General features: G+C 40.0%; 1 protein-coding gene across 8 annotated transcripts in view; it reads right to left on the minus strand.

The window, feature by feature from the left end:
• Positions 1-411: 411 nt before the first annotated feature.
• NUP153 (nucleoporin 153) overlaps positions 412-17,158 on the minus strand; it is an 80,767-nt gene continuing 64,020 nt past the window's right edge. For 5 of the 8 annotated variants that reach the window (XM_044927539.2, XM_044927536.2, XM_044927532.2 and 2 more), the window contains exons 18-22: positions 15,691-16,578; positions 12,867-13,223; positions 8,764-9,036; positions 2,113-2,284; positions 412-1,783 (exon numbers count right to left, since the gene is read on the minus strand). In XM_044927539.2, the coding sequence (XP_044783474.2) occupies positions 1,702-1,783; positions 2,113-2,284; positions 8,764-9,036; positions 12,867-13,223; positions 15,691-16,578 (1,772 nt within the window). In that variant the 3' untranslated portion in view covers positions 412-1,701. Of the gene's footprint in view, positions 1,784-2,112; positions 2,285-8,763; positions 9,037-9,129; positions 9,153-12,866; positions 13,224-15,690; positions 16,579-17,158 lie in introns of those variants that run through there. The other 3 variants (XM_044927538.2, XM_044927549.2, XM_044927546.2) reach the window with 3 other exon arrangements.

Consider the following 17,158-nt stretch of genomic DNA (forward strand, 5'->3'; position numbering starts at 1 on the left):
AGTTGAGAATTATAAATACAAAATTCCTACTCCAAAGCTAGCACTTGATGATGGCCTAAGACATTTCCATAACAGAAATCATTTCACTGGAAACACAGAAAAGCTCAAACATGTTAAAGTACTGATTTTAGACTCTAACCACAAGTTCAGTAAAAATAAAAGTCACCATAAAATTATATGTTCAAATTGAAGAATAAAGTTGTCAAATGCTCTCCCCCAAGAGCTCTTTTATGGGCCGTAACAAAGAAATCTACTTCTTAAGAAAAAATAATAATCCATAAAACAATCCAAAAGAAATTGCACAAAAGGACCACTGAAGTTTTTGTGGGCTACTTTGGGTATGTATCTCCAAAAATTCAATCAATAAACACTGTCTAGTCACCGATGAAGGAAGATACAAGTACAAACAGAAATGGTTGTTTCCATTTATTTTCTACTTTAAAAAGGTATGTCAATTTATATGCAAAGTAGGCGTGATTCCTAGCACCAGACAAAAATGCAGTGAGCGTACCTTCAGACATAGGAGCTGTCTAAATCACTCAAATGTATTCTTTGGAATTTCTCTTCTAACTGACCACTGTTAACTTCTATAAAAAGATTCCCTTCCACTAACACTTTTACCTTCACTATAATTTAACACTAGAGCAAAAAGTATTTCATAATTTTTTATTGATGGCATTTATCCCATGGTTTAACATGTTAATTATACTGTAATAAACATGGCTTTAATATTAAACTTTTCCTTATTATCCAAAGTCACCACAGTCCATTTCAGTAAATATAAAAATATATGCTTAATACTTTGTACAATACTGGTTTTTGGTCCAAACAAAAACTGGATCAGAAAAGCCAATAAACTCACTTTAAGAATCCCCAATTTTTTTTTTTTTTAAAGATTTCCAAATGGATTTAGGCAACTTTGAATAATGGGATTTACATAATAAAATCTGAGACGAGACTAAACAAACAACAAAAAAAAATTTCTAACACAAAATTAAAATTTCAAGTTCACAGATTTATGTTATGCCAAAAAAGTACAGAAACAAGATTGTATTTACACAAGTTTCATAATAAAATAATGAAAAAGGCAAGACAGGTGATAGTCAGAAGAATGACAATATAGAAATAGCATATAATTATTAAATGGAGAATGAACTAGATCTAACAAGTCCTTAGCATGGACCATTCTTTAATCAGGCTTCCTCTATCAGAAAATTTTAGTGCACGATACACCCAACTCACTCACTTCACACATACACCAGCACAAACTCAGCATAGAAATCATTCATTTCAACATTCTCTAGTCTATACAGAATTCCTCAGATATAATTACAATTGCAATGCGTTCCATAAACGCATATCAACGCGCACGGTGGTGCAGACGAAGAGGTTCTATACAAAGCCATTCTCCGAGCAGGCTCGATTCCTGGGTTCTGCCAGCCTATGCCAAATCAGTGAATCATTTGCTGAATCATAAAATAATTTTGCTGAAGAATCAGTCACCAGTCTAGCTATTATTTTTTTAAAAAGGGGGGTGGGAGAGGTGAAGTTGGGCTTCTATAAAGAAAAAAGGAGGAAAATTCCCAAATTAAGAAGTCCTTAGGCAGATCTGACTTCAGATAACCCAGTATTATAGTACAATCCAGTATCTGAGAGCAGTGCGGCAGCTGTTAGAACAGTGTGTGTAACACATCATGACCTTTATTTCTTGCGTCTAACAGCAGTCTTTATCTTTCGACCAGAAACCGAAGTTCCAGAAGGAAACATGTTTTTCCCATTTGACCTGCGAAAAATAAAAACTCTGTAACGTGACATGATGCTCACATAAAATCTCACAATCATAACACTCTGTGACTGCTGATGGGGGTGGGGAGACAGTGTTAAAGGAAGCACACTCTGTTACACCCCATAGCTACACACGCGTGTGCACACACACGCGCGCGCACACACACACACACACACACCCCCATGCTCTTTTTCTTGGGTTATGATCCTCCAAAACTGTAATACGGTGAATTGGTGGAGAACATACTCGATTTTACCTCAACTATACTGACCTTGGTGATTCTAAACACACACGCATGCACACATCTCAACAGAAAGTTCTCTTACCCCACAGTAAACGCTGCTGAAGTCTGGCTAAACTGAAAGCCCCCTGAGCCAGAGGGCTGGGCGGAGGCCGCGGGTGTGCTGGGACTTGCACCGAATGTGAACACGCCTGACGGACTGCTGTTGGTGAAGTTGAAGTTTGTAGCAGTGCTGCTGCCAAACTGGAAAACGGAGCCTGAAACAGTCGAAGCAGAAAAACCTCATTAAGGTAAAAAACGACCGTTTTCTAGTCATGACTCGGACTTTTACGTAGAAAAACGTGAAGGGGTAAGTTCTCCTATGGTCATTTAAAGAAAATTAAGTAATTTCTCTATAGACAAAATATATATCTGACACCCTCCAACAAGTGACCCAACTCACCCATGACCAAGGGGAAAAAGGGCCGAGTGTACTTCTGACTGAGATTGTGGAATCAACATATTGAGCTCTACCTTTTTCAAAAATTATGTTAAAATCACAGGAAGGGAAATTTTACAAAGATAGGGAGAGAAAGAGATGACAGAACAAAATTTAGAAGCTGGAGCCATATACTAAACTGGTAGCAAGAGAAAGCACAGAGTGCATTCCATTTACACCAACCATGCCCACAGGGTTTTAGGTGCAGGGACTTCTGGAAGTGCGAATGACGACTGGAAAAAAAAACAAGGCAGGATGGTCGAGTAACTGTTTAAGAAGCAGATACCCAGATCAATCTCTCCCAAGCAAACAGGATGAGAACGCTCCTCCTCTACCTAGCAGAGCTACAGACTTCCAGTCTCTGGAGAGGCCTCTGGACCGGCCCATCACACACAGAGGCAAGGATACCTACTGCAGATAGAAAGACTAGGAGTAGGCCGAGTACAACGAATACTGAGCACTGCAGCCTTCCGCCCTGACTCAGCTCCCAAAACACTGGCAACGAGTGTTTATGCCCTTGAGACAGGAGACTTGAAGAATCTTAATCTTCTCTGGGGAATGTGACAGTCCAAAAGGAGAAACCGAAAGATACTAACATTCAGCTCTTGGCAAGAGGACAAGCCAGTCAGATAAACCTACAATGATATTAAAATTAAACCCTCTGCCCAATGGGCAAAGAACCTGAACAGACATTTCTCCACAGACAACATATGGGTATATATAATAAGGATGCTCGACCTCACCAATCATCAGAGGGAATGCAAATCAAATTCACTAGGAGCTATCATCTCCCAGAACGGCTATTGATAAGAAATAGCAAGTGTTGGCAAGGATGTGGAGAAAAGTGAACCCTTGTGAACCGCTGGTGGAAATGTAAATTGCCGCAGCCACTAAGGAAAACAGTATGAAAGCTTCTCAAAAAGTGAGAGAGAAAACTACCATACAATCTAGCAATCCCATTCTAGGTATTTACCCAAAAGACTTGAAACCAGGATCTCAAAAACATATCTGGACTCTTATTCACTGCAGTATTATTCACAATAACCTAAGTAGAAACAACCCAAATATCCCCAGACAGACGCACAGATAAAGGAAATGACGTGTCCACAAAAAATGGAATATTAATCTTGCAATTTGAAAAAAACATGGACACATCTGGAGGACGTAAGTGAAATACTGCATGAGTTCACTTCTACGAAGAATCTGAAATAACCAAATTCACACAAGCTGAGAGAACGGGGGCTGCAGGGAGAGGTGGGGGCGGGGAGAACGAGGCGGCGCCGTTCAGAGCAGGTGCACAGAGTCAGTTATGCAAGATGCTCAGATTCTAGAACTCTGTGCCTTCAGTTACCAATACCTGTGCCTTTGTTGATGAACAGACACAACTCATGTTAAACATTCTCACTACAATTTAAAAAAACAAAACCTAAACACTATGAGTAAGAGACAAGAAGCACCAGACATCTGAGGAAAATATTTCATGAGAAACACTAAGACTGAAGCAATAATAAAGAAAAGCAATTTGGAGAAAACAAAGCAAAAACTATCAAATGGAAAAACAAAACAAAAATTCATTGTTAACATCCTCAAGAGATCAATAGATAACACATATAAAACAAAAGCAGAAGGATATAAAAAAGAAAATCGACGGAACAATTTCCACTAAGAAAATAAGCAATACACGCAGAAGTAAAATCTCAACAGGTGTGTTTCAAGATAAAATTGAGGAAATCTTCCCAGGAAACACAACAAAAAGTGGGAGAAAAAGAGAAAAAAACGGAAGAGAAAAAAGAATGAGGCGCAAAATCTCCCAAGAAATAATTCAAGAAAATTCCCATGAAAGAAGTTATAATAAATAGGACACACAGCCTTCCCAACATCATCCAAGGATAAAAATGGATCCAGACCAAGGAACATCCTCATAAGCAGAACACTGGAGGCAAAAAAAATAATGATACCCCAGAAAGAAAAACAGATCAAAAGCAAAAATAAAGAGACTTCAAGAGCAACTAATTCTGGGAGCTAGAACATCCATAATGGGAAAATGCCCTCAAAATCATAAAAAAAAAAAAGTGATTTCCATTCTAAATATATACTCAACCAAAATCTTACCCAACATGGGGGCAGAATAAAGATCTTTCCAGAAATATAAGGTCTCAAACTTTTCTTCCTTGTGTCCGTAAGAAATCATGGAAAGATGTATTCTCCCAAAACAAGGGCATAAGGAGGAAAAAGATATGACACTCAGGAAACAGATTCCTTTAAGAGGAAGCCAAAGGGGACTCCATTAGAATGGTCATTAGAATGGTGACTAGCATCACCTTGACACCAAAATCAGACAAAGATATCACAGGAAAAGAGAATTACAAGCCAGTATCAATGATGAACATCAATGCAAAAATCCTCAACGAAGTATTAGCAAACTGAATCCAACAATACATTAAAAGAAATATATACCATGATACCCAGAGATGCAATAATTGTTCAATATCCACAGATCAATGTGATACACATCAAAGACTGAAGAATAAAACAATATGATCATCTCAATAGAAAATATTTTTGACAAAATTCAACATCAATTTATGTTAAAAACTCCAGAAAGTGGGCATAGATGGAACATACCTTGACAAAATAAAGGCCATTTTGACAAGCCCATTGTGAACATGTTAAACAGGAAGTATTTCCTCTAAGATCAGGAACAGGACAAGGATGCCCCCTCTCACCACTTTTATTCAGCATAGTTTTGGAAGTCAATCAAAGAAAAGGAAATAAAAGGAATCCAAATTATAAAGGAAGAAGTCAAACTGTCAGTTTGCAGATGACATACTATACAGAGAAAACCCTAAAGACACCACCAGGAAACTACTAGAGCTCATCAATGAGTTAAGTAAAGCTGCACAGTCAAAACTAACATACAGAAATCTGCTGCATTTCTATACACTAACAGCGAACTATCAGAAAGAGAAATTAAGGAAACAACCCCATTCATCATCACATCAAAAAGAGTAAAATACCTAAGAATAAACCTACCTAAGGAGGGAAAACACCTGTACTCACAAAACCATAAGATCGTGATGAAAGAAATTGCAGACAACACAGAGGGAAAGATATACTAAGTTTGTGGACTGGAAAAACAAATACTGTTAAAAGGGCCATACTACACACAGCAATCTACAGATTCAATGCAATCCCTATCAAAATACCCATACCCATACATTATTCACAGAACTAATATTTTTAAGATTTTTTTCTAATATGGACCATTTTTAAAGTTTCTATCAAATTTCTTGCAATATTGCTGCTGCTTTTTCTTTTTTTAATGCTTTGTTTTTTGGCTGCAAGGCACATGGGATTTAAGCTCCCCAACCAGGGGTCGAACCCACGCCTACTGCACTGGAGAGTGAAGCCTTAGCCACTGGACTGCCAGGGAAGTCCCTAGTAATTTTTAAATTTGTACGGAAACACAAAAGACCCACGTGGCCAAAACCACCTTGAGAAAAGAACAGAGCTGCAGGAGTCACATGTCCCGGCTTCAGACCATACTAGAAAGCCACAGCAATCAAAACAGCACACTACAGGCCCAAAAACAGACACACAGACCAAAGGAACACAACCGAGTCCAGAAACGAACCCACACACTAGTGGTCAGCACTATATGACAAATAAGGCAAGAATATGTAACGGAGAAAAGAGTGTCACCCCAGTAAGTGCTGCTGGGAAAACTAGATAGCTACACGTAAAAAAGTGAATCAGAATGTTTTCTCACACCATATACAAAAACATAAAGACCTAAATGTAAGACCAGAAACCATAAAACTCCTTGAAGAAAACAAAGGCAGAAAACTCTGACATAAATTGTAGCAATATTTTTCTGGATCAGTCTCCTAAAGCAAAAACAAACAAATGGAACCTAATTAGACTTCAGTGCTTTTGCACAACAAAGGAGACTATCAAAATGGGAGAAAACATTTGCTAATGATATGATACATAAGGGGTTAATATCCAAAACATGTAACAGCTCACATAACATCAATAAAACAAAGAGCCCAACAAAAACTGAGCAGAAACTTGAATAAACATTTTTTTCTGAAGAAGGTACCCAGATGGTCAACAGGAACATGAAAAGATGCTGAACATCAGAGGAATGCAAATTAAAACCACAATGAGGTATCACCTTACACCTGTAAGAATAGCTACCATCAAAAAGAACACAAATAACAAAAGCTGGCATGGATGTAGAGGAGAGAGAACCCTCACACACTGTCAGTGGGAATGTAAACTGGTGCAGCCACTAATTACTGCAAAACAGGCAGTTTCTCAAAAAACTAAAAATAGAGCTAGCATATGACCCAGCAATTTCACTCCCGGGTCCATAGCTGGGAAAAAAAAAAAAAAAAAACCCCAAACATTAATTCCAAACAATACACGCATCCCAATCAATGTTTATAGCAAGATAAGGAAACAACTCAAGTGCCCATCAATAAATGAATGAATAAAGAAGATGTAGTGTGTATGTGTTGAAGAAGGAAATGGTAACCCACTCCACAGTGTTCTTGCCTGGAGAATCCCAGGGACGGGGGAGCCTGGTGGGCTGCTGCCTATGGGGTCGCACAGAGTCGGACACGACTGACGCGACTTACCAGCAGCAGTGTGTATGTGTGTGTGCTTTTTTGGGGCCGAGTAGTATCCCACCGTATACACAAAAAGAATGAAATTTTGCTATTTACAACACGTAGGGGCTTGAAAGGAGTATGCAAAGTGAAATAAGTCAGAGAAAGACAAATACTGTATGATATCATTTATCTGAGGAATCCGAACAATCTAACAAGCTAGTGAATGTAACAAAAAGGCAACACACTCACAGACGCACAAAAGAACTTCTGGTCGTTAGTGGTGAGAAGAAAGGGGTAAGAGGCAAGACAGGGGAGAGGTTAGGGGTACAAACCATTCTGTATAACGTAAGCTACAAGGATATATTATACAATGTGGGGAACGTGGCCAATATTTTACAGTAACTATAAATGGAGTATAACCTTTAAAAATTGTGGCTCACTATGTTGTACACTTACATAATACTGCTCATCAACGAGATCAATACAAAAGCAAAAATAAAAGCCAATGAAAAACTTTAAAAAATTATGTGGTAAAATTTCAGACACTGAGAAATAGCCAAAGTATATGAAAAAACTGAAAATAGTTATATACAAATGGAAGAAGAAAATATTAACCATGAGAAGAAATCACTGATGCTAGGAAAAACAAAATGTTGTCTAGGAAAGAAAATCACAGTGCATCGTGCAATGTTTGCGAATTTAGCACAGTGGTCTAGCCACACAGTATCACTCTATTAGGACTGAAGGCATTGTTAGCTGTGCGAAAGAGAGCTAAACTCTTCAATTTTGTATTAGGGGGTTGGGAATCATTAAATCCTGATTAAAATAATTATCATGTGTCACAGAACAGGAGAAATTTTGCTACATGTACTAACAAAATACTAACATTCAAAATACATGAAGAATTTCTACAAATCAATAAGCAAAGCAAAACAACCAATTAGTATAAGGGCCCCAAAAAATTACAAAAAGAATTCACAAAAAATGAAATCAAGTAGCATCCAAATATGAGGATGCTCATTTAATGCTGGAAGGATGTGACTGGCACCATCCATCAGAGTGTGTGTGATCTTTTGATGCACTAAGATGCATGCAGAGCTGCATGTCCTGACGGCTAAGAACTCAAACTTTCAACAGGATACGGACCGTCAAGTGGTTAAGAATCCACCTGCCAAGGCAGGGGACACGATCCCTGGTCCGGGAAGTTGCCACGTGCCGTGGAGCAAGCCTGCACTCTAGAGCCCAAGCTCCACAGCGCGGGAAGCGACTGCGGTGAGGAGGCCGTGCACTACAGAGCAGCCCCTGTTCACTGCGACTGGAGAAAGCCTGAGCGCAACACAGATGCAGCACAGCCAAACAAATAAACGAATACAGGAATACATAATAGACCACTAATTTCTTTAAAAACTGCACCTACCTTGTTTAAAAAAACAAAACAAAAAAGAGTGCTTAACTGTGTTGGGAAAAGAGTTGGGAATGATGTTTATAGGTAAATCTAAACATACACATCTCTATTCTGCCAAGTACAACAGACCGAAGAAAAGAGACAAACATGGTTTCAAAATTCAAAGAAAAAAAAATTGTACTGAAGACATACAAAACTCAAATAGGGATACAAACTACACCATTACTACATACTTACTGGGATTAGGAGCTGTCCCAGAGCCAAATGCAGACTGACTAGGCTGCTGTCCAAACACAGGAGGCTGTCCACTGCTTGACACTGTCCCAAAAGTAGGTGGTGCAGGCTGAGAACCAGCAGAAAATAATGCCCCTGAAGATGATATAGATCCAAAACCTGGGGGGTTAGGCTGGCTGGCACCTTGACTTTGTCCAAATGTTGGGGTCTGGTTAGCACCAAACGCTAGGCTGGCAGAAGGTGCTGAAGCTCCAGTGCCAAACACAAAGGAGGATCCTAGAGGCCCAGAGACACACTTCAATCACCACAGACGGCTCAACAGGAGACAATCCTCAAGAAATCTCTGTACACTGAAATGTACACATCAAGATTCTTTGCAGACTCTTACCTTGCTGAACAGATCAGGACAAGTTTTGAATTACTGATGAAGAAAATACAATGCTTGCTACCATTATTTACTAAAACCATAAGAATCCATAAAAAAAAACTTCAATTAATAAGATCCCTATCTTGCAGCCAAAAATATTCAAGTCTTTAAATATCTAAGAAGATAACTGATCTCCTATCAGAAAAGCAACATGGTGCAAATACTGACTATTATGTGATCATGCATCCACTGCATAAAGAGAACTAACGTCTAATAAAATAATCTTCAGTGTCTGGTTATTAACACATTAAAAAAAAAAACACTTGAACAAACTAAAGATTACACTCCTAATGAGATGAGAAAATTGCTCCCAAGAGTTCCGTTCAGTTCAGTGGCTCATTCGTGTTCGACTCTTTGCGACCCCATGAATCGCAGCATTCCAGGCCTCCCTGTCCATCACCAACTCCCGGAGTTCACCAAACTCAGGTACAATGAGTCGGTGATGCCATTCAGCCATCTCATCCTCTGTCGTCCCCTTCTCCTCCTGCCCCCAATCCCTCCCAGCATCAGAGTCTTTTCCAATGAGTCAACTCTTCACATGAGGTGGCCCAAGTATTGGAGTTTCAGCTTCAGCATCAGTCCTTCCAATGAACACCCAGAACTGATTGCCTTTAGAATGGATTGGTTGGGCCTCCTTGCAGTCCAAGGGACGCTCAAGAGTCTTCTCCAACACCACAGTTCAAAAGCATCAATTCTTTGGTGCTCAGCTTTCTTCACAGCCCAACTCTCACATCCATACATGACCACTGGACAAACCATAGCCTTGACTAGACGGACCTTTGTTGGCAGAGTAATGTCTCTGCTTTTTAATATGCTATCTAGGTTGGTCATAACTTTCCTTCCAAGGAGTAAGCGTCTTTTAATTTCACGGCTGCAGTCACCATCTGCAATATCACATGGCTGCAGTGATTTTGGAGCCCAGAAAAATAAAGTCAGCCACTGTTTCCCCATCTATTTCCCATGAAGTGATGGGACCAGATGCCATAATCTTCGTTTTCTGAATATTGAGCTTTAAGCCAACTTTTTCACTCTCCACTTTCACTTTCATCAAGAGGCTTTTGAGTTCCTCTTCACTTTCTGCCATAAGGGTGGTGTCATCTGCATATCTGAGGTTATTGATATTTCTCCTGGCAATCTTGATTCCAGCTTGTACTTCTTCCAGCCCAGCGTTTCTCATGATGTACTCTGCGTATAAGTTAAATAAGCAGGGTGACAATATACAGCCTTGACATACTCCTTTTCCTAGTTGGAACCAATCTGTTGTTCCATGTCCAGTTCTAATTGTTGCTTCCTGACCTGCATATAGGTTTCTTAAGAGGCAGGTCAGGTGGTCTGGTATTTCCAGCTCTTTCAGAATTTTCCAGTTTATTGTGATCCACACAGTCAAAGGCTTTGGCATAGTCAATAAAGGAGAAATAGATGTTTTTCTAGAACTCTCTTGCTTTTTCCAGGATCCAGCGGATGTTGGCAATTTGATCTCTGGTTCCTCTGCCTTTTCTAAAACCAGCTTGAACATCTGGAAGTTCACGGTTCATGTATTGCTGAAGCCTGGCTTGGAGAATCTTGAGCATCACTTTACTAGCGTGTGAGATGAGTTCAACTGTGTGGTAGTTTGAGCATTCCTTGGTATTGCCTTTTTTTGGGACTGGAATGAAAACTGACCTTTTCCAGTCCTGTGGCCACTGCTGAGTTTTCCAAATTTGCTGGCATATTGAGTGCAGCACTTTCACAGCATCATTTTTCAGGATCTGAAATAGCTCAACTGGAATTCCATCACTTCCACTAGCTTTGCTCATAGTGATGCTTTCTAAGGCCCACTTGACTTCACATTCCAGGATATCTGGCTCTAGGTGAGTGATCACACCATCGTGATTATCTGGGTCGTGAAGATCTTTTTTGTAGTTCTCCTGTGTATTCTTACCACCTCCTCTTAATATCTTGTGCTTCTGTTAGGTCCATACCATTTATGTCCTTGATCTAGCCCATCTTTGCATGGAATGTTCCCTTGGTATCTCGAATTTTCTTGAAGAGATCTCTAGTCTTTCACATTCTGTTGATTTCCTCTATTTCTTTGCATTGATCACTGAGGAAGGCTTTCTTATCTCTCCTTGCTATTCTTTGGAACTCTGCATTCAGATGGGAATATCTTTCCTTTGCTCCTTTGCTTTTTGCTTCTCTTCTTTTCACACCTGTTTGTAAGACCTCCTCAGACAGCCATTTTGCTTTTTTGCATTTCTTTTCCATGGGGATGGTCTTGATTCCTGTCTCCTGTACAATGTCACGAACCTCATTCCATAGTTCATCAGGCACTCTATCTATCAGATCTAGGCCCTTAAATCTATTTCTCATTTTCACTGTATAATCATAAGGGATTTGATTTAGGTCATACCTGAATGGTCTAGTGGTTTTCCCTACTTTCTTCAATTTAAGTCTGAATTTGGCACTAAGGAGTTCATGATCTGAGCCACAGTCAGCTCCCTGTCTTGTTTTTGCTGACTGTATAGAGCTTCTCCATCTTTGGCTGCAAAGAATATAATCAATCTGATTTCAGTGTTGACCATCTGGTGATGTCCATGTGTAGAGTCTCCTCTTGTGTTGTTGCAAGAGGGTGTTTGCTATGACCAGTGTGTTCTCTTGGCAAAACTCTATTAGCCTTTGCCCTGCTTCATTTTGTACTCCAAGGCCAAATTTGCCTGTTACTCCAGGTGTTTCTTGACTTCCTACTTTTGCATTCCAGTCCCCTGTAATGAAAAGGACATCTTTTTTGGGTGTTAGTTCTAAAAGGTCTTGTAGGTCTTCATAGAACCATTCAACTTCAGCTTCTTCAGCGTTACTGCTTGGGGCAAAGGCTTGGATCACTGTGATATTGAATGGTTTGCCTTGGAAACAAACAGAGATCATTCTGTCGTTTTTGAGACTGCATCCAAGTACTGCATTTCGGACTCTTTGGTTGACCGTGATGGCTACTCCATTTCTTCTGAGGGATTTCTGCCCACAGTAGTAGATATAATGGTCATCTGAGTTAAATTCACCCATTCCAATCCATTTTAGTTCACGATTCCTAGAATGTCGACGTTCACTCTTGCCATCTCCTGTTTGACCACTTCCAATTTGCCTTGATTCATGGACCTGACGTTCCAGGTTCCTATGCAATATTGCTCTGTACAGCAATGGACCTTACCTCTATCACCAGTCACATCCACAAGTGGGTATCGTTTTTGCTTTGGCTCCATCTCGTCATTCTTTCTGGAGTTATTTCTCCATTGATCTCCAGTAGCATATGGGGCACCTACCGACCCGGGGAGCTCCCCTTTCAGTATCCTATCATTCTGCCTTTTCATACTGTTCATGGGGCTCTCAAGGCAAGAATACTGAAGTGGTTTGCCATTCCCCATTCCTTTCTCCAGTGGACAACATTCTGTCAGACCTCTCCAACACGACCTGCCCGTCCTGGGTGGCCCTCATGGCATGGCTTAGTTTCACTGAGTTAGACAAGGCTGTGGTCCAGAATTACATTAAACTCAAAATGTACTTCATTCCACATGAGTAATTACAACATCCCAGCTAGAGATGACCTAAATGCAGCCATGCTTTCTCGTGGTATTACATGCTAAGAGTTCATCTACTTAGAATGAAAGCCAATTCAACTACAACATGTATTTGTCTTTTTAAAACATACCTGCAGAGCTAGATGTAGTTGTAGCTCCAAAGTTGAAGCCAGAGGTTGCAGTATTATTACTGCTGGCTCCTGTACCAAAGACAAATGGGGTGACAGCTGTACCCGTGCTTGATGTGGTTGCTGGTTTGCTCTCTTGAGAAAACAGCAAAGACTGAGATGTACTAGATTCGGCAGCGTTTCCAAAGGCAGAGCTGCTCACGGGATTGCTGGCCTGTCCAAACACAAAGGCAGCCACAGGTGCGCTGGAGGATGAGGTGGAACTACCAAATATGCCACCACCAACTGAAGTGGCTGGTGCACTTGAATTAGAGGAACTGCTGTTCAAGAAATTAAAAACTGGCTTGGCCGCACCTTGATCTGTAAGATGGAAATTAAGAAACAAAATTCTTTAAGAACAAGTAATAACAGAAGGCATTTTTTTCCTACCCCAAAATCTTTAGAAGAGAGTCCATTAGAAAATAGAATCATTACTGCTGCTGCTGCTGCTAAATCGCTTCAGTCGTGTCCAACTCTGTGTGACCCCACAGACAGCAGCCCACCAGGCTCCTCCGTCCCTGGGACTCTCAAGGAAAGAACACTGGAGTGGGTTGCCATTTCCTTCTCCAATGCATGAAAGTGAAGAGTCAAAGTGAAGTTGCTCAGTGGTGTCTGACTCTTAGCGATCCCATGGACCGCACCCTACCAGGCTCCTGTGTCCATGGGATTTTCCAGGCAAGAGTACTGGAGTGGGGTACTATTGCCTTCTCCGAGAATCATTAAGATTTTAATATAAATTAGCTCATCGAATGGAAATTTGTTAAATTTTGATGTAGTCAAACACATAAAACTACTCATATATATATAAAAATGTGTATTTGCAAAATATACATATATTTTTAAATACTCCTTAAATCCAAATCTCACTGGACACCACTATCTCAATTTGCTGTCCAGACTAGTGCACCCTAGTCTGCTCACTAATTTGTAACTCTGCAACATACTAAACTTCCAAACCTCTACAGCTACCGTTGCTAGACTGTTTGAGATATTGCAGCCTTATAGTATTGCTGGATATTAGTAGGGCAAACCTGACAGTATGTCAGCCTTTCTCACCACAATTTAAGATTTCCCTTTCATATGAATTTTTAGAATTATTTTCACTTAAGCTCACAAAGATTCCTCTAAGAACTGAAATTCTATTGGGGGTGAAGTGGAGAGGAAAGGATATTCACTCAGAACAAGTGTAAAATATCTCTTTTATGCTCTCTTATTTACCATGTTGCAGGTTCTGCTGATATTATAAAACACTAATTGGACCTGTTAGAAAATATAAATGGGATATGCTACCAAACTATTCACTTTTGATTTGGAGGAAAGCTATTGATTTTGTATATGGTGACCCTGAATCCAGCTACCTTTAGTATAAGACTTTTTTAAAAAACTTGTTTCAATAATATCTCAATTCCAACACTATCTACTAGCCAGCGCTGGTCACAGTGGAGTATGGGCACCAGTATAATTGACAGTAAATGTAATAACAGGTCACTTTCAAGTTGCTTAATAGGATGTTTAAAATGTATGTTTCAATGGAAATAATATAGTGATACTAGGATTAAATTTGATTAGACCCTATCTCATTTTTATTCCTTCTAAATAATAATGGATAATTTCGTTTTTGCTTTCTTTGAAGGGTGTTTTTCAATTTAAGTAAAATTTTATAGATAAAAACTGCTCGTACCTAGGTGCTGAATTCCATACAAATATTTTCAGGTTAATTTTTCATTTTCTTGTGTTTCCAATTTATTATTCAAAAGTGTTCATAGGTATTCAACTTTTGATTCTTTGCTTGTCTGAAAAACATATGTATGTGGCTCTTACCGCCTAAGAGTATGTGACTGGTTAACACAATCTCAAGACCATTTTTGCCTTTTGAGGTCAGTGCTCTACTGTTTTTAGCATTCCATGTTACAAATGAGAAGTCTGGTGCTAATCTGATAATCTATTTGTGGCAAACTCTTTTCTCTGAAAGCATTCAGGATTTTGGCCCTAATGTTCTAAAATTTCACTGGTCCTTCACAGTGAACACGTCGTTTTTAAGACCAGTGTCTTTCTTTACATGTGGGAAATTTTCTCCTGTTGCTTCTTTGATATTTCCTTCATAATGTCCTCATCTTCTAGGCACTCCTATTCCAATGGAACTTGTGGATATGGCTTAGATCAATCTGTTCTTTTACATTGTGTTCTGGGAAATTCTAGTTCACTAATCCGATTATCAGACGTTTGTTTTTTTTTTTCCTTCCTGCTACTCAGTCCACGCAGTGATTTTATTTCACCAATTATGTTTTTTTTTTTTTTACTTTTAAAAATGCTGTTTTTTTCTTCGCAATTTTAGTTTTCAAATCCACCTCTATTTCTCAGGTATTTGTTGTCTATGTTCCTCGAATGCCAGCTGAAGACTGGCTATTGCTATTTGTAATATGAAGGCCTGTACATAAAGATTTTATTAGAAAGTATTTCCTGAGCTTATCTTCCTGAATAGTGTGTGTCAATTCTGATTTTAAAAGCTCAAACAGAAGGGAAAAAGTCACAGACAAATATGCAAATACTGTGGGCTTTCCATCAGAGCTACATCTCTCAAAATCAGACATGCAGTAACTTCGTCAGAATCACGGAGAGTGGAGGAGGGGATGGCAGGGGTGGTACGGAGCAGTTAAATCTGAAAGTCCTCTACGCCTTCCCAGAGTTCTGTGACTGGGACTCTCTCAACCATGTCCAGTGTAAACTGTCCCTTGACTTGCTGCATTTGTCGACACCTTGTTAAAAAAAAAAAAGGTTTAATGCTTACCAGCTGCAGTACTGGTTTGAGTGCCAAAAGCAAAAGCGGGCTTTGCTGGCTGCTCGGATTCCTTTTCAGATGGTTTCACCACACTGAAATTGAAGGCTGACTTGGAAGAGCCCTCGTCTTTGGTTTGCTCTGAATTCCCAAAGGAAAACACCGGTGGGCACTTCGGCTCTTCATTGTCAGCTTTCTTCCCAAACACGAGAGATGTAGAAGTGACAGGCTCTTGCTGTTTCTCTTCTGTCCGTCCCAAAACAAATAATGAGGCTGACGGCAGAGGGGCAGGGTCCACGCTGCCAAAAGCGAACCCTCCTTTGGTAGCAGGTGTTTCTTCCTTTTTTGCTTCTGAAGTCTGACACGTGAAAGGAGCCACAGAGACACTCTTGGTGTCTGTGGTTCCAAAACTGAAGCCACTCTTGCTCTCAGAGGTCACCGCGGTGTCAGCAGCAGCAGTGGGGGGAGGGTTAATGACACCTGAACCAAAGCTAAAGCCCGTCGATGAGGATTTAGGCAGTTCTTCTTTCTTTTCTTGCTGCCCGAGACTAGACACCCCAAACGGAAATGGAGCTAAAGGAGCTGCACTGCTTAAACCAGAAGAAAGTCCAAACTTAAAATTACTGTCATTTTTACTGTCTTTTTTGACTTCTTCAGGTTTAGAATCAGATGAAACTCCAAATTTAAAATCTCCTATGGGTTTAGAAAATTTGAAGCCTTCACTCAGGGGGTTTGCAGACCCCGAATCTGCTGACACGCCAATTTTGAAGCCTCCTTGATCTCCAAATTTAAAGTTCCCAGTGTTGGCTAACGTCTGAGAGGGCCCAGAAGAGGGTGATGGGATGCCAAACTTGAAGGATGAGGTTGCTGTGTTCGAAGATGAGGAAGATGTGCCGAAGCCTTCAAAAACATAAAGACACCACACAGACACTGGATTAATATTACTAAATACCATTCAGTCAAACAAAATGTCAACCTTGAAAAGCAGGAGACAGGAACAGCTCAGACCAGGCCTACTTCAAAGAGCATTAGTTTAACAATGACAGTGAACACGAACCAAGCTGCCCCTCCTTCAGCATAAGAAGTACATGTTGAGCCTCACAGCCACATTTCATCCATCAGACTGACAGAGATCAAACACGTTTGATAAACCAGTGCTGGGGATGAGACTAGGAGGAACAGACAGTCTTGATATGGCACGTGGATGTGTAAACCACCACTAAGTCGGTGGGAAGCAACTTGTCAACATTTACCCTAAATTACAAACACAGGAACCTTTGACCCAGCAAGTCTACAGCTGAGTCTATTTGAATGATAAACTCACAGTATGTAAAATACCATGCGCCACCCAGGCAGCTGTAAAGGAAGAACTAAGACACGTCTGAGCTCATCTGTGGTAACAGCAAGGGTGCAGAAAGGTGATGGTGCCTACAATCTTTCCTAACAAGGTAGAGAGAAGTAAAAATACAGAGAAGAGAAG

Source organism: Bubalus bubalis, chromosome 2, assembly GCF_019923935.1.
Source record: "Bubalus bubalis isolate 160015118507 breed Murrah chromosome 2, NDDB_SH_1, whole genome shotgun sequence".
Lineage (NCBI taxonomy): Eukaryota > Metazoa > Chordata > Mammalia > Artiodactyla > Bovidae > Bubalus > Bubalus bubalis.